Raw genomic sequence first — 21,093 nt, 5'->3', positions numbered from 1 at the left:
GACAACATTGAAAGGAAAACATCTGCGTCACCAACGAGTGACTCACAAGGCTCCACTCAATATGTGGTGGGAGGCCGGGAGACCCAAACCCTGAAGGAATCTCCCAGCAGCACAGTGACTCATTTAATATCTGCTAGCTCAACCTCACCTGAGGAGACAGCCCAGACTGAGATGATAAAAACTATCGATAAAGAAAGCCCTCAGTCATCATATGCATCACCTACCTCACCTGAATCATCGAAACAAAATGTGACCAGTGAGGTAAAGAGCACAACCTCACAATCAGCTGTGACACCCTCTTCAATTTTAACCTCCGAACATACAACGGAGCAAGCTACACTGGTGAGTGAAGTAACATCACAAACTGAAGAAACAACAGACACCGGTAAACCATTTTCTCCAATGAGTGATGAGCTGGAAAAGGCTTCTTCACCGACTGCCAGTCAGAATGAGACAAAACAAGACGAGACAACAGCATCTCCCTTATACAGTGCTATTGAAATTATCAAGACAACAATGGCCTCTTTCACTGAATTTTTCAGCCAGTACTCAACACCCAATCCTTCTGCAACCACTGAAGAAAAAGTGACAACAAGTGAAGAAATAACCCCTGCTGTTACAGAGGAGAGATCAATTGCTCAAAGTCTTGATAAGTTAATGACCTCATCAGTGACCACCTCAACATCCCCAATCATCAGCACAGGCAAATCAGATGAGTCTATCTCAACCACAGCTTCTGTGATGGAAGCTGCAAGCGTAACTGAGAAGACAGAAAAATCCCCAACCGCTCCATTGACCCCTGTAAGTGATCCTGCAGTTTCAGGTTCATTTCATCTGAGCACTGTTGATGACCAAACTTCTGCAATGGCCTCTATCACTGCAACTCCTTCTGCCTTTGGTGCAGAGATATCAACACCAGTTTCACAAGAAACAGAATCTGAAATTGCAACCACTGGAAGACTGTCAGTTACCTCTGACATTAGTGCTGTTTTGACACCTACTGATGAAGAGAGCTCTGGTGATAAGACATCACCTGAAACATCAAAGAGCCAAACAACAGTACAAACAGACTTGGAAGAAATTTTAAAAACAACTGTAAGTTCAAACACAGAGAGCTCTAGAACACAAGAAAATGAAGTCACTACCCCACACACAGCAAGACCATCCAGTTCAGAAGTAGTGAAGGCCATTATTGATGACATGGATGCTAAATCACTGCCAGCCTCTACACCAGAGGTAAGCACTGAAAGTCAAACAGCTACAGATGCTGAACTGTCTTCACTGCACAGGACTGTGAAACCAACAATTCTGACTGAAATCTCAAAAGAATCAACAGCTAATGTTTTTACTGGCACAGAAAGTAGCTCCAATGTGAGCACTGACCAAACAAGCACCGACAAATTAATCATCTCTACAGTAACAATGGGCACACTTACTGATGACACTGTGAAATCTTTAAATGCAATACAACCAAGCACGTATGCCGTCGTTGATGGATCTGGCACCTCAGTGGCAATAGCTACAGAAAGGTCAAGCCAACAAACGACCATAATACCAAGTACAGACACGGTAATTGACACAACATCATCATTGTTTATAACAGAGAAGTCAACAGCATTGCCTGTTGAGGACATTGGTGTCACAGATCGGTTTTCAAACCCTTCTATTACTCATCAAACTGAGGAAACATCCACTCCAACACCAACAGCTGGGACTAGTGAAACAAAGAGAATTGACGCAACAAAAAGTACAGTGATTCCATTACCATCAGGGGAAGCATCAGGGTCTCCAGTCTCAGATGGGACAGAAACACACTCAGCAACCATGTCTCCACATTTAATCTCTGTGACTTCATCCATAATTCCTGACATTAAGGATGAGGATATTCAAAGCAATCATTCTTTAAGTGGAACAACAATCAAACCAGAAACAACATCACTCTTCACAATATCAGATGTAGAGAGTTCTGGAGACCAGCCTTTGGATTCCTCTGGAGATTCATTCATCTCCTCTACAGCATCTGTGATGCCCAGCCCAGAGTCTCAAAAAGTGACAGCACCTGTCGAATTGGAATCAAGTGATACTTCAAAAGCAGCTGTAATTGCAGTATCGTCCCTGTTTAGTACTGAGAAACCAACTTCCACAGTCTCCTCTTTATATAGCACTGAGAAGCCAACAGTGCTACCAGCTGAGGAACAAGGCAGTGCTGTCACAGATCAGACAGAAAGACCCTCAATCACTGCAGAGACTGATGAAAGTTCTGCTCCTACTATAACAGATGAAGATGGCTCAGGAAAGCAAAAACCTGACATGTTCACTCAGACCTCCCCTATCACAACTACATCTTCTCTGTTAAGTACAGAGACACCAACAGCAGTGACTGGTAAACCAATGGAGAGTGATAGAACAGAACAAACTGTTATGCCATCAAGAGAACCATCAGGATCTCCAGTTTCAGATGGGACAGTAACACACTCAACAACCATGCCTCCACATTTGGTCTCTGTTACTTCATCCACAATTTCTGACACCGAGGATAAAGATATTCTCAGCAAATCCATTTCTTCTACAGGTGGAACAACAGTCAAACCAGAAACAAAACCAGTTTACACTATCACAGATACTGAGAGTTCTGGAGATGAAAGCTCGGCAAGCATTGTTACAGATGAAGAGAGTTCAGGTGATCAAACAACCGATCCATCCTCCAGAGAGACCGCAGCTCCAACTGCCTCCTCTCTATTTAGCACTGAAAAGCCAACCGTGTTGCCAATTGAAGAACAAGACAGTGCTTTTACAGTTCAGACAGAAACACCTTCAATCACATTCATTACTGACAAGACTGAGGAAATCTCTGGGCTCACTCAAACAGATAAAAATGGTTCAGGGGAACAAACCCCTGATGTGTTCACTCAGACCTCCCTGATCTCAGCTACATCTTCCCTGCAAAGTACAGAGACACCATCAAAAGTGACTGTTAAAACAATGACAATTGATTCATCGGGAAAAACAGTGACGCCATCACCATCAGGAGAAGCATCAGTGTCTCCAATCTCAGCTGGGACAGTTACAATCTCAGCAACCACGTCGCCACATTTGATCTATGTGACTTCATCCTCAATTGCTGACACTGAGGATGAAGATATTCAAAAAAAAGCCATTCATTCTATAAGTGGAACAACAACTCAACCAGAAACAACATCACTCTTCACAATATCAGATGGAGAGAGTTCTGGAGACCAGCCTTTGGATTCCTCTGGAGATTCATTCATCTCATCTACAGCATCTGTGATGCCCAGCATAGAGTCTCTAACAGTGACAACACCAGCTGAATTGCAATCAAGTGATACTTCAAAAGCAGCTGTAACTGCAGTATCTTCACTGTTTAGTACTGAGAAACCAACTTCCACAGTCTCCTCTTTATATAGCACTGAGAAGCCAACAGTTCTAACATCTGGGGAACAAGACAGTGCTGTCACAGATCAGACAGAAACACCATCAATAACTGCAGAGACTGATGAAAGTTCGGGACTTCCTTCAACAGATGAAAATGGCTCAGGAGAGCAACTAACTGACATTGTCACTCAGACCTCCAGACCTCCTATCACAGCTACATCGTCTCTGCAAAGTACAGAGACACCAACAGCAGTGACTGGTAAACCAATGGAGAGTGATGCAACAGGACGAACTGTTATGCCATCAAGAGAACCATCAGTGTCTCAAGTGTCAGATGGGACAGTAACACACTCAACAACTATGTCTCCACATTTGGTCTCTGTTACTTCAGCCACAATTCCTGACACTAAAGATGGAGATATCCTCAGCAAACCCATTCATTCTACAGGTGGAACAACTGTCAAACCAGAAACAACACCAGTTTACATTATCACAGATACTGAGAGTTCTGGAGAGGAGAGTTCAACAAGCATTGATACAGATGAAGAGAGTTCAGGTGATCGAGCAACTGATCCATCCTCCAGAGAGACTGTAGCTCCAACTTCCTCCTCTCTATTTAGCACTGAAAAGCCAACAGGGTTGCCAATTGATGAACAAGACAGTGCTTTTACAGGTCAGACAGAAACACCTTCAATCACATTTATCACTGACAAGACTGAGGAAAGCTCTGGGCTCACTCCAACAGATGGAGATGGCTCAGGGGAACACACCCCTGATGTGTTCACTCAGACCTCCCTGATCTCAGCTAAAGCTTCCCTGCAAAGTACAGAGACACCATCAACAGTGACTGGTAGAACAATGACAGTCGATGCAACAGGAGAAACAGTGACGCCATCACCATCAGAAAAAGCATCAGTGTATCCAGTTTCAGATGGGACAGAAACACACTCAGCAACAATGTCTCCACATTTGATCCCTGTGACTTCCTCCACAATTGCTGACACTGAGGATGAAGATATTCTCAGCAAATCCATTACTTCTACAGGTGGAACAACAGTCAAACCAGGTACAACACCAGTTTACACGATTACAGATACTGGAAGTTCTGGAGAGGAGAGTTTGACAAGCATTGTTACAGATGAAGAGAGTTCAGGTGATCAAACAACTGATCCATCCTCCAGAGAGACTGCAGTTCCAACTGCATCCTCTTTATTTAGCACTGAAAAGCCAACCGTGTTGCCAATTGATGAACAAGACAGTGCTTTTACAGTTCAGACAGAAACACATTCAATCACATTTATCACTGAAAAGACTGAGGAAAGCACTGGGCTCACTCCAACAGATGAAGATGGCTCAGGGGAACAAACCCCTGATGTGTTCACTCAGACCTCCCTGATCTCAGCCACATCTTCCCTGCAAAGTACAGAGACACCAACAGCAGTGACTGGTAAACCAATGGAGAGTGATGCAGCAGAACAAACTGTTATGCCATCAAGAGAACCATCAGTTTCTCCAGTTTCAGATGGGACAGTAACACACTCAACAACCATGTCTCCACGTTTGGTCTCTGTTACTTCCTCCACAATTCCTGACACTGAGGATGAAGATATTCAACGAAAAGCCATTCATTCTTTAAGTGGAACAACAATCAAACCAGAAACAACATCACTCTTCACAATATCAGATGTAGAGAGTTCTGGAGACCAGCCTTTGGATTCTTCTGGAGAATCATTCATCTCATCTACAGCAACTGTGATGCCCAGCACAGAGTCTCTAACAGTGACAGCACCAGCTGAATTGGAATCAAGTGATACTTCAGAAGCAGCTGTAACTGCAGTATCTTCCCTGTTTAGTACTGAGAAACCAACTTCCACAGTCTCCTCTTTATATAGCACTGAGAAGCCAACAGTTCTAACATCTGGGGAACAAGACAGTGCTGTCACCGATCAGACAGAAACACCATCAATAACTGCAGAGACTGATGAAAGTTCTGGACTTCCTTCAACGGATGAAGATGGCTCAGGAGAGCAACTAACTGACATTGTCACTCAGACCTCCCCTATCACAGCTACATCTTCTCTGCAAAGTACAGAGACACCAACAGCAGTGACTGGTAAACCATCAAAGAGTGATGCAACAGTACAAACTGTTATTCCATCAAGAGAACCATCAGTTTCTCCAGTTTCAGATGGGACAGTAACACACTCAACAACCATGTCTCCACATTTGGTCTCTGTTACTTCCTCCACAATTTCTGACACTAAGGATGAAGATATTGTCAGCGAATCCATTACTTCTACAGATGGAACAACAGTCAAACCAGAAACAACACCAGTGTACACTATCACAGATACTGAGAGTTCTGGAGAGGAGAGTTCAACAAGCATTGTTACAGATGAAGAGAGTTCAGGTGATCAAACAACTGATCAGTCTTTCAGAGAGACTGCAGCTCCAACTTCCTTCTCTCTATTTAGCACTGAAAAGCCAACAGTGTTGCCAATTGAAGAACAAGACCGTGCTTTTACAGGTCAGACAGAAACACCTTCAAACACATTCATTACTGACAAGACTGAGGAAAGCTCTGGGCTCACTCCAACAGATGAAGGTGGCTCAGGGGAGCAAACCCCTGATGAGTTCACTCAGGCCTCCCCTATCACACCTACATCTTCTTTGCAAAGTACAGAGACACCAACAGCAGTGACTGGTAAACCAATGGAGAGTGATGAAGCAGAACAAACTGTTATGCCATCAAGAGAACCATCAGTGTCTCCAGTTTCAGATGGGACAGTAACACACTCAACAACCATGTCTCCACGTTTGGTCTCTGTTACTTCCTCCACAAATCCTGACACTGAGGATGAAGATATTCAAAAAAAAGCCATTCATTCTATAAGTGGAACAACAACCCAACCAGAAACAACATCACTCTTCACAATATCAGATTTGGAGAGTTCTGGAGACCAGCCTTTGGATTCCTCTGGAGATTCATTCATCTCATCTACAGCAACTGTGATGCCCAGCACAGAGTCTCTAACAGTGACAACACCAGCTGAATTGGAATCAAGTGATACTTCAAAAGCAGCTGTAACTGCAGTATCGTCCTTGTTTAGTACTGAGAAACCAACTTCCACAGTCTCCTCTTTATATAGCACTGAGAAGCCAACAGTTCTAACAGCTGGGGCACAAGACAGTGCTGTCACAGATCAGACACAAACACCCTCAATCGCTGCAGAGACTGATGAAAGTTCTGGTTTTACTTCAACGGATGAAGATGGCTCAGGAGAGCAACTAACTGACATTGTCACTCAGACCTCCCCTATCACAGCTTCATCTTCACTGCAAAGTACAGAGACACCAACAGCAGTGACTGGTAAACCAATGGAGAGTGATGCAACAGAACAAACTGTTATGCCATCAAGAGAACCATCAGTATCTCCAGTTTCAGATGGGACAGTAACACACTCAACAACTATGTCTCCACATTTGGTCTCTGTTACTTCATCCACAATTTCTGACACTGAGGATGAAGATATTCAAAGAAAAGCCATTCATTCTATAAGTGGAACAACAACCCAACCAGAAACAACATCACTCTTCACAATATCAGATGTAGAGAGTTCTGGAGACCAGCCTTTGGATTCCTCTGGAGATTCATTCATCACATCTACAGCAACTGTGATGCCCAGCACAGAGTCTCTAACAGTGACAACACCAGCTGAATTGGAATCAAGTGATACTTCAAAAGCAGCTGTAACTGCAGTATCGTCCTTGTTTAGTACTGAGAAACCAACTTCCACAGTCTCCTCTTTATATAGCACTGAGAAGCCAACAGTTCTAACAGCTGGGGAACAAGACAGTGCTGTCACAGATCAGACACAAACACCCTCAATCGCTGCAGAGACTGATGAAAGTTCTGGTTTTACTTTAACGGATGAAGATGGCTCAGGAGAGCAACTAACTGACATTGTCACTCAGACCTCCCCTATCACAGCTACATCTTCACTGCAAAGTACAGAGACACCAACAGCAGTGACTGGTAAACCAATGGAGAGTGATGCAACAGAACAAACTGTTATGCCATCAAGAGAACCATCAGTGTCTCCAGTTTCAGATGGGACAGTAACACACTCATCAACCATGTCTCCACATTTGGTCTCTGTTACTTCATCCACAATTTCTGACACTGAGGATGAAGATATTGTCAGCAAATCCATTACTTCTACAGATGGAACAACAGTCAAACCAGAAACAAAACCAGTTTACACTATCACAGATACTGAGAGTTCTGGAGAGGAGAGTTCGACAAGCATTGATACAGATGATGAGAGTTCAGGTGATCAAACAACTGATCCATCCACCAGAGAGACTGCAGCTCCAACTTCCTTCTCTTTATTTAGCACTGAAAAGCCAATAGTGTTGCCAATTGAAGAACAAGACCGTGCTTTTACAGGTCAGACAGAAACACCTTCAAACACATTCATTACTGACAAGACTGAGGAACGCTCTGGGCTCACTCCAACAGATAAAGATGGCTCAGGGGAACAAACCCCTGACATGTTCACTCAGACCTCCCCTATCACAGCTACATCTTCTCTGCAAAATACAGAGACACCAACAGCAGTGACTGGTAAACCAATGGAGAGTGATGCAAAAGAACAAACTGTTATGCCATCAAGAGAACCATCAGTGTCTCCACTTTCAGATGGGACAGTAACACAATCAACAATCATATATCCACATTTGGTCTCCATTACTTCCTCCACAAATCCTGACACTGAGGATGAAGATATTCAAAGAAAAGCCATTCATTATACAAGTGGAACAACAACTCAACCAGAAACAACATCACTCTTCACAATATCAGATGTAGAGAGTTCTGGAGACCAGCCTTTGGATTCCTCTGGAGATTCATTCATCTCATCTACAGCATCTGTGATGCCCAGCACAGAGTCTCTAACAGTGACAGCACCAGCTGAATTGGAATCAAGTGATACTTCAAAAGCAGCTGTAACTGCAGTATCTTCCCTGTTTAGTACTGAGAAACCAACTTCCACAGTCTCCTCTTTATATAGCACTGAGAAGCCAACAGTTCTAACAGCTGAGGAACAAGACAGTGCTGTCACAGATCACACAAAAACACCCTCAATTGCTGCCAAGACTGATGAAAGTTCTGGACTTACTTCAACAGATGAAGATGGCTCAGGAGAGCAACTAACTGACATGGTCACTCAGACCTCCCCTATCACAACTACATCTTCTCTGCAAAGTACAGAGACACCAACAGCAGTGACTGGTAAATCAACAGAAAGTGATGCAACAGAACAAACTGTTATTCCATCAAGAGAACCATCAGTGTCCCCTGTTTCGATTGGGACAGTAGCACACTCAACAACCATGTCTTCACATTTGGTCTCTGTTACTTCCTCCACAATTCCTGACACTGAGGATAAAGATATTGTCAGCAAATCCATTACTTCTACAGGTGGAACAACAGTCAAACCAGAAACAACACCAGTGTACACTATCACAGATTCTGAGAGTTCTGGAGAGGAGGGTTCAACAAGCATTGTTACAGATGAAGAGAGTTCAGGTGATCAAATAACTGATCCATTTACCAGAGAGACTGCAGCTCCAACTGCCTCCTCTCTATTTAGCACTGAAAAGCCAACCGTGTTGCCAATTGATGAACAAGACAGTGCTTTTACAGTTCAGACAGAAACACCTTCAAGCACATTCATTACTGACAAGACTGAGGAAAGCTCTGGGCTCACTCCAACAGATGAAGATGGTTCAGGGGAACAAACCCCTGATGTGTTCACTCAGACCTCTCTGATCTCAGCCACATCATCCCTGCCAAGTACAGATATGCCATCAACAGTGACTGGTACAACAATGAGAATTGATGCCACTGGAGAAACAGTGACGCCATCACCTTCAGGAGAAGCATCAGTGTATCCAGTTTCAGATGGGACAGAAACACACTCAGCAACAATGTCGCCACATTTGATCTCTGTGACTTCATCCACAATTGCTGACACTGATGATGAAGAGATTCAAAGAAAAGCCATTCATTCTATAAGTGGAACAACAACCCAGCCAGAAACAACATCACTCTTCACAATATCAGATTTAGAGAGTTCTGGAGACCAGCCCTTGGATTCTTCTGGAGATTCATTCATCTCATTTACAGCTTCTGTGATGCCCAGCACAGAGTCTCAAACAGTGACAGCACCAGCTGAATTGGAATCAAGTGATACTTCAAAAGCAGCTGTAACTGCAGTGTCTTCTCTGTTTAGTACTGAGAAACCAACTTCCACAGTCTCCTCTTTATATAGCACTGAAAAGCCAACAGTTCTGACAGCTGAGGAACAAGACAGTGCTGTCACAGATCACACACAAACACCCTCAATTGCTGCCAAGACTGATAAAAGTTCTGGACTTACTTCAACAGATGAAGATGGCTCAGGAGAGCAACTAACTGACATGGTCACTCAGACCTCCCCTATCACAACTACATCTTCTCTGCAAAGTACAGAGACACCAACAGCAGTGACTGGTAAACCAACAGAGAGTGATGCAACAGAACAAACTGTTATTCCATCAAGAGAACCATCAGTGTCCCCTGTTTCAATTGGGACAGTAGCACACTCAACAACCATGTCTCCACATTTGGTCTCTGTTACTTCCTCCACAATTTCTGACACTAAGGATGAAGATATTGTCAGCGAATCCATTACTTCTACAGATGGAACAACAGTCAAACCAGAAACAACACCAGTGTACACTATCACAGATACTGAGAGTTCTGGAGAGGAAAGTTCAACAAGCATTGATACAGATAAAGAGAGTTCAGGTGATCAAACAACTGACCCATCCTCCAGAGAGACTGCAGATCCAACTTCCTCCTCTCAATTTAGCACTGAAAAGCCAACAGTGTTGCCAATTGATGAACAAGACAGTGCTTTTACAGTTCAGACAGAAACACCTTCAATCACATTTATCACTGACAAGACTGAGGAAAGCTCTGGGCTCACTCCAACAGATGAAGATGGCTCAGGGGAACAAACCCCTGATGTGTTCACTCAGACCTCTCTGATCTCAGCCACATCTTCCCTGCAGAGTACAGAAACACCATCAACAGTGACTGTTAAAACAATGACAATTGATGCAACAGGAGAAACAGTGAAGCCATCACCATCAGGAGAAGCATCATTGTATCCAAGCCCAGATGGGACAGTAACACACTCAGCAACAATGTCTCCACATTTGATCTCTGTGACTTCATCCACAATTGCTGACACTGAGGATGAAGATATTCAAAGAAAAGCCATTCATTCTACTGGTCGAACAACAGTAAAACCAGAAACAACACCAGTTTACACTATCACAGATACTGAGAGTACCGGATATGAAAGTTTGACGAGCATCATTACAGATGAAGAGAGCTCAGGCGATCGAATGAGTGATCCGTCCACCAGTGAGACTGCATCTTCAACTGCCTCTTCTTTATCTAGCACTGAAAAGCCAAAGAATGAAGATGAGGATTCTTCTAAAGAAACAGTCACTGTAGCAACTTCTTTCATTTTTGTCACTGAGAAGACATCTTTGGTGTCCGCTGAGATTGGTACCACATTCCAACCAAAACTTTCTACTAGCACATCTGGAGGGCCAGAAGGTTCTCCTTTGTCTGTTACAGATATCACAGTTGCAGAATCTCAGACTTTTCAAACACAACACATTAAGAAGACGTTAAGCCCAGACAAACCAACAGCTATAACCATCATTGATGAATCTGAGACCAGTTCTGAAATCACTTCAACAAAGGAGGACAGTTCATTTGGACAAACAACTGAAATGTTAACAGAAGACTCATCTGTCCATTCATTGCTCCCTACTACAGCACAGACTGTAGGGTCTGATAGCCACTCAGCTGTAATTATTGGCAGCTATCATGAAGCAGCCACTTTGGCTTCAACCACCATCAAATCATCAGTTCCAATCATTGATGACATAGAGTCAGGCTTTCTTACTGATCTAACCCCTGGCTTTTCAAGTAAAGAAATAAGAACAGACTCTAGTGTTACTGCAGCCTCTTCACTTTACAGTACTGAGGAACCTCCATCACCAGACAGAGAAAAGCAGTCACGAACTGCAGAAACAGGACGTGTGTCTACTCCTACAAGTGGAGATGAAAGGTCCAATAAATTTACTACTGCCGATTCCACATCTTCCCTATTCAGCACTGTGAGGCCAGTGTCAACAACAGTTTCATATAAACACGCAACTTTTCAAAGTTTACAGACAGATGTTACTTCATCTATTCACAGTACTGCTATACCCACAGTCATTTCTGTTATCACAACGAATGAGGAGGGCTCTGGGGACCAGACTTCAATGACTCAGACCTCCCCTGTGACTGTGTCTTCTTTTATAAGCACAGCATCCGCACAGCCAGATGAGGAAGTGGACTACAGCTTCAGCACAGATTTTACCTTAGTTGAATCCTTACCCACCTTTGGAATAACAACTCGAAGGCCTACCAGCACTGCTATTACCACAGACAAAAGTTTGTTCACTGACGAAGAGGGTTCTGCTGATGCTGCCACTGACCAGAGTTCTGTTTCTTCCATGTTCAGCACTGAAACACCAGCTGCAATGTTTGACAGAACAACAGAGAACATTATGACACATAAAACATCATTTACTGTGGAAACTGCTGTTACTGTAGCTTCTTCTCTTTATAGCACAGAAAAACCACGATCAGTGTCACCAACTTCTGCTCCAACTTCTTCTGCCAAAACAAGTAAAGATGTTGTACTTACGACAGTATCCTCACTGCATACTACTGAAAAATCAACAAGCAAACAATCTATTGATGATATAGAGGAAGAGGGAAGTTCTGGTTTCACTGCATTAGAGGAAAGTTCAGGACACCTATCATCCGACAGAGTGACATCCATGTTGAGCACAGAGAGACCAGCAACAACAAAGTCTGAAGAGCTTACAACAGCAGACATTTCAAAGGGCTCTTTTACCTCTGTGTCTTCCCTGTACAGCACTGACCGGCTCACGTCAGCGTCACCAGAAACATACACATCAGATGAGCACAGTTCAGGTGATCAAACAACTGATCCATCCACCAGAGAGACTGCAACTCCAACTGCCTCCTCTCTATTCAGCACTGAAAAGCCAACAGTGTTGCCAATTGAAGAACAAGACAGTGCTTTAACAGTTCAGACAGAAACACCTTCAATTACATTCATTACTAACAAGAGTGAGGAAAGCTCTGGGCTCACTTCATTCACAATTGCTGACACTGAGGATGAAGATATTCAAAGAAAAGCCATTCATTCTTTAAGTGGAACAACAATCAAACCAGAAACAACATCACTCTTTACAATATCAGATTTGGAGAGTTCTGGAGACCAGCCTTTGTATTCCTCTGGAGAATCAGTCATCTCATTTACAGCATATGTGATGCCCAGCACAGAGTCTCAAACAGTGACAGCACCAGCTGAATTGGAATCAAGTGATACTTCAAAAGCAGCTGTAACTGCAGTGTCTTCCCTGTTTAGTACTGAGAAACCAACCTCCACAGTCTCCTCTTTATTTAGCACTGAGAAGCCAACAGTTCTACCACTTCAGGAACAAGACAGTGCTATCGCAGATCAGACAGAAACACCAGTTTACACTGTCATAGATACTGAGAGTTCTGGAGAAGAAAGTTCGACAAGCATTGTTACAGGTGAAGAGAGTTCAGGTGATCAAACAACTGATCCATCCTCCAGAGAGACTGCAGCTTCAACTGCATCCTCTTTATTTAGCACTGAAAAGCCAACAGTGTTGCCAATTGAAGAACAAGACAGTGCTTTTACAGTTCAGACAGAAACACCTTCAATCACATTCATTACTGACAAGACTGAGGAAAGCTCTGGGTTCACGCCAACAGATGAGGGTGACTCAGGGGAACAAACCCCTGACGTGTTCACTCAGACCTCCCTGATCTCAGCTACATCTTCCCTGCAGAGTACAGAGACACCAACAACAGTGACTGTTAAAACAATGACAACTAACCTCACAGGAGAAATAGTGACGCCATCACCATCAGGAGAAGCATCAGTGTCTACAGTCTCAGATGGGACAGTAACACACTCAGCAACAATGTCTCCACATTTGATCTCTGTTACTTCATCCACAATTGCTGACACTGAAGATGAAGATAATCAAAGAAAAGCCATTTATTCTATAAGTGGAACAACAACCCAACCAGGAACAACATCACTCTTCACAATATCAGATTTAGAGAGTTCTGGAGACCAGCCTTTTGATTCTTCTGGAGATTCATTCATCTCATCTACAGCATCTGTGATGCCCAGCACAGAGTCTCTAACAATGACAGCACATGTTGAATTGGAATCAAGCGATACTTCAAAAGCAGCTGTTACTGAAGTATCTTCACTCTTTAGTACAGAGAAACCAACTTCCACAGTCTCCTCTTTATTTAGCACTGAGAAGCCAACAGTTCTTCCAGCTGAAACGCCCGTAATCACATCAAGCACTGATGAGACTGATGAAACTTCTGGTCTTACCGCAACAGATGAAGATGGGTCAAGGGACCAAAGACCTGACGTGGTCGTTCATACCTCTCCTGTCACAGCTACGTCCTCCATGCAAAGTACTATGACACCACCAGCAGTGACTGGTAAAACAATGAAAACTGGTGCAACAGAGCAAACAATGATGGGAAGTGGGGATTTTAATGACAGAGAGAGCTCAGGAGATGGTACATCAGTGGTGGGGTTGGCAAGGGCACCAGGTGCAGTCACAATATCAAGTGGAATTAAACCCACATCGAGAGATGAAACACCTTTGGAAACACCAACAGCAGCCGAGCAGCCCACTGCTGGAGACACAGCCTTAGCACCAACTACATTGCGACCATTGATTACATCCACATTTGTTGAGGAAGAGAGTATGACCAATCAAACTAATATATTCATTAGAGCAACCACCACAACACCTCCTTATATACTTCCAACTTCTGATCCGATGGCAATTCCCAAAGTCAGCGTGTTACCCACAAAAGAAACTTCTACTTACGTTGATATGGAGAGTTCTGGTCACTCATCTGAAGATGATGACTCGGAGACAAGCCCTGATGGCTCTGGCTCCGGCTCTGGCTCTGGTGAAACGATAACAATGGAAACTCTGGCCACAGATGAAACTGAAATAGATGAAACGGGGACAACACATGAAATCATTAGTGTTGCATCCCCTTCTCAGTCAAGCACAAAACCCCCAAAGGAGTTATTTTCAACAGCATCTCCACGTGTGACAAGCAATGAGACTTACTTTGGTGAACAAGGCAGTGGTGCCTTCACAGATGACTCTGTACCTGAGGAAGAGAGTTCAGGTGTTGAATTTCATGATAGGTCAATTACAAGCTCTTCTGTGGTCTCTACAACTATAGCAGCCACCTTGTCAAGTAGTGATGCTGATTTTACTGAGGAGCGCTCAGATGACAAAACCCCACATATTGAAGATGCAATCACTTTGTCTTCTACATTCACAACAGAGAAACCAATGATGACAACAGCTTCATTTGCAACACAAAAAACTACTGGTCCTGCAGCTTCCTCTCTCTACAGCACAGAGAAATCAACAGTGATGCCTCCTCAAAAACACACTCCAACAATCCAGGGAAACCTAACTGACCATAGCTTTGATATGGTCACTCAGACCCTCTCTCTGTCAGCCTCAAGTGTATTGTATAACACAGAGTCTCCCACTGTAGGATTGGTTACAACCTCCATGGGAGTAACTGATAAGCCTGTGGCACCAACCTTGAGTAGTACTGTTTCTTTGACAGAAACAAGCTCACTATTTACAGAAAATGATGGTTCAGGTGACCAGGCAACTGATATTCTTAAGGAGGCTGCGTCTTCACTGTTCAGCACAAAGGAACCATTGTTAACACCAGCGTCCCACGAAAGCACGTCAGCTCCTGCTAAGCAGGATATTTTAACTTCCGTGTCTTCCCTGTTCAGCACAGAAAAACTGGAATTATCTACAACACCTGAAAGTGGAGCATCTATTGCAATAACTGCTTCTTTGTTCTACAGCACTGAGAAACCAAAAATCACAACTATTCACTCAAGTAGCATTTCTCCATCTGCAACTCCAGCCGTTACTTTGATAGATGTGGAAGGTTCCGGTAATGAGACTTCAGCGATGTTCACCTCAGAACCATCAACAATAGAGAGCGTCACATTTGGAGAAGCGACAGGGGAAATGGAAACATTTGTTTCAGTCACACAAAGCTCTGATGAACAAACTGCCTTACAAGAAGGGGAAATTGTCTCAGAGATAAAAACAACAATTGCGTCAAAAATGGCAGAGTCTCCCATTCCTGGCACTTTAAAAGATGAAATTACTGTAGCTGAAGATGCAACAAATGCTTCCTACACAACTATATCCCACCATGCAAGTGTAGGTTCTGCTAGTGATAACTATACAAGTGATGTCACCGCAGTAAGCTCCAGTGGTGAAAATGCACCAGAGGGAATCTCCACTCCTATTCCTTCCATTACATATCATGGGGTTACAGACCAACAAGTGATGATCATAACCCCCAGCAGTAGCCAAGCAATGACTGACTTAACTGAGCAAACCCCGACCATGGTCCTGCATGTGTCTAAAGCATCAACCAGCACAACAATCATATTCACAGAGGATGCAAAAGATGAGGATGAAATATTCTCTACAGGTACAGACGGTGTGAGGGAACAAAGCCCCACTTCTGAACTTTCTTCCAAAGATGATTCTATCATTGATGCAGATACCGTTTCCATGGTCCCCTCTTCATCATTTTTTCCAACTATCCAGACAGAGGAGGCAGAGGGTGTTACAGCAGTTACTATGACACAGAAGTTTCAATTGACAATAGAACCAGAGGGTTCTGGTACTGATGATAACACCTCCTTCACTCCCACACCAGTAACTTTATATACACCATCAGATTTATCAGAAGAATCATCATCTTCTGAATATTCTTTGTCCACTTCAACCTCATCTCTTGCGGAAGGTGTTTCTAGCGTTGGGACAGTCACATCATTGCCAGAGACCACCGCAGCTGCAGCTATGTCCAGAAAGTCAAGCTCTGAAGAAATCGTTAATGCAACCAGGCTGTATACTGTTACACTGGAGGGTGACTCGTCAGATGAGGACATCACAGAGATTGCCACCTCTTCATCAATGCCTTCTGAAGCCTTAACTGAATCAATGGAAACAAGCACGCACACTCCAGTGTCCAGTGAAGAGTATATTGTCAGCATAGATGAAAAAGTAAAATATATTAACATGTCAACCACAGACATACCCACAGGTTCATCTGTTTCCAAACTAAGCTCCATGCGACCATTCACTGACACTTCAGTGCCAGCTGAATCCAGCCCGGTGAAAACAATTAGTAAAATATCTGATGATGATTCATCAGGGGATTATGACTCCGAAGAAGGCTTTGCAGTGGTAACCTCCACATTGGGTAGCAAAATATTTCCTACCACAGAAACAAGTTCAGTATCCTTTGTGGATAGTGAGAATACTACTGCTTCTCTGGTGACAGTGCCTGCCACAGTTAGCTCAGGAAACCAAACTGCTGAGGTATTAAATGAGGACGAGTCTGTTTTGTCTTCATTCAGCACAATAAAAGAAGATGAGCTACCACAAACAAGTACAGTGTCTCCAGTGTTTAGCACCGAGAAGTCAGGGCACACTGTTACAACAATGTCAAACGGAATAGCAACAGTAGCATCTGGAAAACCTGTGACATCCACCGCCTCTTCACTGTTCAGCACTGAAAAACCAACTGATGCATCTGGCTTTGATGAGAAGGACGAGGACATCTCAGTTGATGGTAGTATGTTTACTGAAGACATCACAACGGTTAAAGCAGACGATATTCCAACTACTTCACCTGTCAGAATAGAGGGTGTAGAGTCCATAACAAGTGCTTCTCCCTCTCTGTATAGCACAGAGAAACCATCCGTGTCAGATGTTGAAATAGACAGCTCAAGTGACCAAACACCTAGTAAACCGTCAGCTAAAACATTTTCAGTTACCTCAGCTGAACTTGTCACGAGGCAGACTGAAACTGTGACATCAGGTGCTGCGTCCAGTCTTTATACCACTAAGAAACCAACTACTTCACCCTCTCTTGATGGCGCTGATATGTCTCCTTATATCTCCACCAAAGAGCCTGTGACAGAGATAGATGCTTCGTTGTATAGCACAATGAAAACAGACGAGATGCTATCCACAGTAATTGAATACAGCACAGAGAAACCATCAATTGCTCGTATCTTAGATGTTGGAACGGTAGAGGGCTCCGGGGATGATATTTCAGATGCTGTGGGGACCATAACCACTACAGCCTTTCCTAAGGCAGTTACACCGGAAAGTGAAAAGACTGTACCCACCCATCCATCCCTGTCATCCAGTGCTGAGAAACCCACCACAACCCAAGAGGATGAAACTCCATCGAGTGAGGCAAAGATACAAGAAGATAAAGTATCCTTATCTGAAATTCCAACTTCAACAGATGGAGCCTTGGATGCTGATATTTCCACAAATGTTTCCGTTTCTGTGACCACATCGCCTTCACTACATCCCACCTCACAGCCAGATGCAATGATTCAGTTTGTTACAACCTTTGTACCAGAGCCAGATGCAACACCTCCTGAGGACTCCTTCCAACAGGCCCGGTCTGAGATCGCGTTCACTCACCATCCCCGCAGTGACGTCTCCTCTATGGAAACTATAGTCGTCACAACCAGCCCAATGTTGCCCAGTGAGGAGTCAAGCCAACCTCATGCTTCTTCCGTCATTCCAGGGACTTTAGCTACATCCACAGTTGATTTGACAGCAGAAGCCATTGAAGAAGCTGATACTAAAGGCAGTGCAGAAATTGACTTCTCTAATGCAACAAGTACTGCTGCCATAACACTCCCTGCTATTGACGAAACAGTAGATTACAATGGCACAGAGGCTACATTGATTGAATCTACTATTCTGACTGATGATAAAACTGCACAAGGTGCAGAAATTAATGAGACTACAACTGCAATTTCTTCTATGTTTAGCACAGAAAAACCACTGATGACAACACCATCCAATGAAAATTATACAGCTGAGATTGCAGTGTCTGCTGTTACTGCATCTTCCCTCTATAGCACTGAGGAACCAGTCTCTGTGATTGGTGACACAGGAACAAGCAGCTATCTGGTGAAAGAGGGTGATGCAATTTGGACTGATCAAACCACTCAGCCAGCTTCTTCACCAATTCCATCAGAAAAGACATCAGTTGAGAGTGAGGAGATCTCTGCACCAACAGAAACCAGACACTTAACAGAAGAAGAGGGTTCGGCTGATTTTTCCTCTGGGGATATATCACAGGTCACAACTCGTCCTGGGTTTGATGAAAGAAGCCAGAAAAGTGCAGAAACAACAACTGTCCCGGCTGTCTCTATGTCTGTGGTTATGTCGACTTCAGTGGAATATGGCACATCTGAGCCCACAACTATTGACTCTCTTGGCAACAATATTGATGAAGAAACCCCAGATTATGAAGCAACATACCTAGTTGAATCAACTCCAGACATAATCCGTGAATCAGAGTCCACTTCTACACACTCTCCTATATCTCAGACATCTGGGAGTCAGTCTGTTGACTCAGAAAGCAGTACTGAGAGCAGCTCATACGAAAAGGCCACTGAATCCCCAATATTGCCTGCAGCTATCACCATCATGCCCTCTGTCTCAGAGCCCAAGAGTGCAGCCCCTTCTAGTTCAGAAATCAGCAGCAGCACATCCCTGAATGTGTCTTCACTTTTTAGCACTGAGACCCCATCAGTGGCTTCCATTTCACATGATATTGAGAAGCAGTTTATGAAAGAGACTTCAACGTCATCGCCCGAAATGGTGACAGAGCAGAGTGCACAAGCCGCCACTTCCTCCTATGGCACAGATGAATCAAATGCAGTGTTTAGCACGGCCACAGATGAAGATGGTTTCAATTATGAGACTCCCGATCCTGATACGCTCACCCACACCATTTCCTCAGAAATTAATGAGACTACAACTACAATTTCCTCCATGTTTAGCACAGAAAAACCACTGATGACAACGCCATCCAATGAAAATTATACAGCTGAGATTGCAGTGTCTGCTGTTACTGCATCTTCCCTCTATAGCACAGAGGAACCAGTCTCTGTGATTGGTGACACAGGAACAAGCAGCTACCTGGCGAAAGAGGGTGATGCAATTTGGACTGATCAAACCACTCAGCCAGCTTCTTCACCAATTCCATCAGAAAAGACATCAGTTGAGAGTGAGGAGATCTCTGCACCAACAGAAACCAGACACTTAACAGAAGAAGAGGGTTCGGCTGATTTTTCCTCTGGGGATATATCACAGGTCACAAATCGTCCTGGGTTTGATGAAAGAAGCCAGAAAAGTGCAGAAACAACAACTGTCCCGGCTGTCTCTATGTCTGTGGTTATGTCGACTTCAGTGGAATATGGCACATCTGAGCCCACAACTATTGACTATCTTGGCAACAATATTGATGAAGAAACCCCAGATTATGAAGCAACATACCTAGTTGAATCAACTCCAGACATAATCCGTGAATCAGAGTCCACTTCTACACACTCTCCTATATCTCAGACATCTGGGAGTCAGTCTGTTGACTTAGAAAGCAGTACTGAGAGCAGCTCATACGAAAAGGCCACTGAATCCCCAATATTGCCTGCAGCTATCACCATCATGCCCTCTGTCTCAGAGCCCAAGAGTGCAGCCCCTTCTAGTTCAGAAATCAGCAGCAGCACATCCCTGAATGTGTCTTCACTTTTTAGCACTGAGACCCCATCAGTGGCTTCCATTTCACATGATATTGAGAAGCAGTTTATGAAAGAGACTTCAACGTCATCGCCCGAAATGGTGACAGAGCAGAGTGCACAAGCCGCCACAACACCTTCTAGTTCGGAAAGCAGCAGCAACTCAGAGGAAATGGGAGCCACAGAGACCACACCGAAGCAAGACAGTCACAAGGTTGAGGATATCATCCCTGAACTGTCAGCTGCCACCACAACATCACCCTCTGTCCTGAGTGCTATTACTGAGAAAGTCTCCCTCAGTTCTGAGAGTCACTCTGGAAAAACAATGACAACCACGAAGACAAGGATTGACAGCACTGAGGAATACACTCAGTCGCCGCACGAAATAGATACTGTATTCAAGGTAAATGCCACCACAGCTTCAGAGGTGGCATCTGTTAGCATTGGTCGTGATGCTGATGGAGATGATGTCACACCAAGCACAGAAATACCTGCTTGGGAAAAGATGGGGTTGACAACGGTGACACAAAGCCAGCCATTTGCATCAATAACTACAACACCTTCATCTTCCTCTGAAGAGGATGTAGACACAGATGTAACATTCCCAACACTCACTGAAGGAGAACTGCCAATAAAAGGAGAGGAAACAACCACCCCAGTTGAAACAGGACTCGGTTTGGGGCACCCTGTTGTTGGCGAGACTGTTGAAATTCCAGGTATGTTGATCAAATGACTTCCATTTGAATACCAATGAATTAAGATGTTAAGGATTTGAATTTCATTAGATGTTTCTTTTCCATTTTTC

General features: G+C 43.8%; 2 protein-coding genes across 2 annotated transcripts in view; both read left to right on the top strand.

The window, feature by feature from the left end:
* LOC143008190 (brevican core protein-like) overlaps positions 1-21,093 on the top strand; it is a 40,045-nt gene that overhangs the window by 12,256 nt on the left and 6,696 nt on the right. The gene's annotated exons all lie outside the window — the stretch shown is intronic.
* LOC143008120 (uncharacterized) lies at positions 1,825-21,021 on the top strand. The gene has a single exon (XM_076159729.1). It carries the CDS (start codon positions 1,825-1,827, stop codon positions 21,019-21,021), a length of 19,197 nt encoding a protein of 6,398 aa, XP_076015844.1.

The sequence above is a fragment of the Genypterus blacodes genome, unplaced genomic scaffold, assembly GCF_046128005.1.
Source record: "Genypterus blacodes isolate CSIRO-AG114 ecotype Tasmania unplaced genomic scaffold, CSIRO-AGI_Gbla_v1 ptg000099l_1, whole genome shotgun sequence".
NCBI classification, from domain to species: Eukaryota; Metazoa; Chordata; class Actinopteri; order Ophidiiformes; family Ophidiidae; genus Genypterus; species Genypterus blacodes.
The sequence above is the reverse complement of the archived record's forward strand: the minus strand, read 5'-3'. Positions and strand labels throughout refer to the sequence as shown.

Bases quoted from the DNA above. Each gene is read 5' to 3' on its own strand.
- LOC143008120 (XM_076159729.1), top strand. From the start codon at position 1,825: ATGTCTCCACATTTAATCTCTGTGACTTCATCCATAATTCCTGACATT.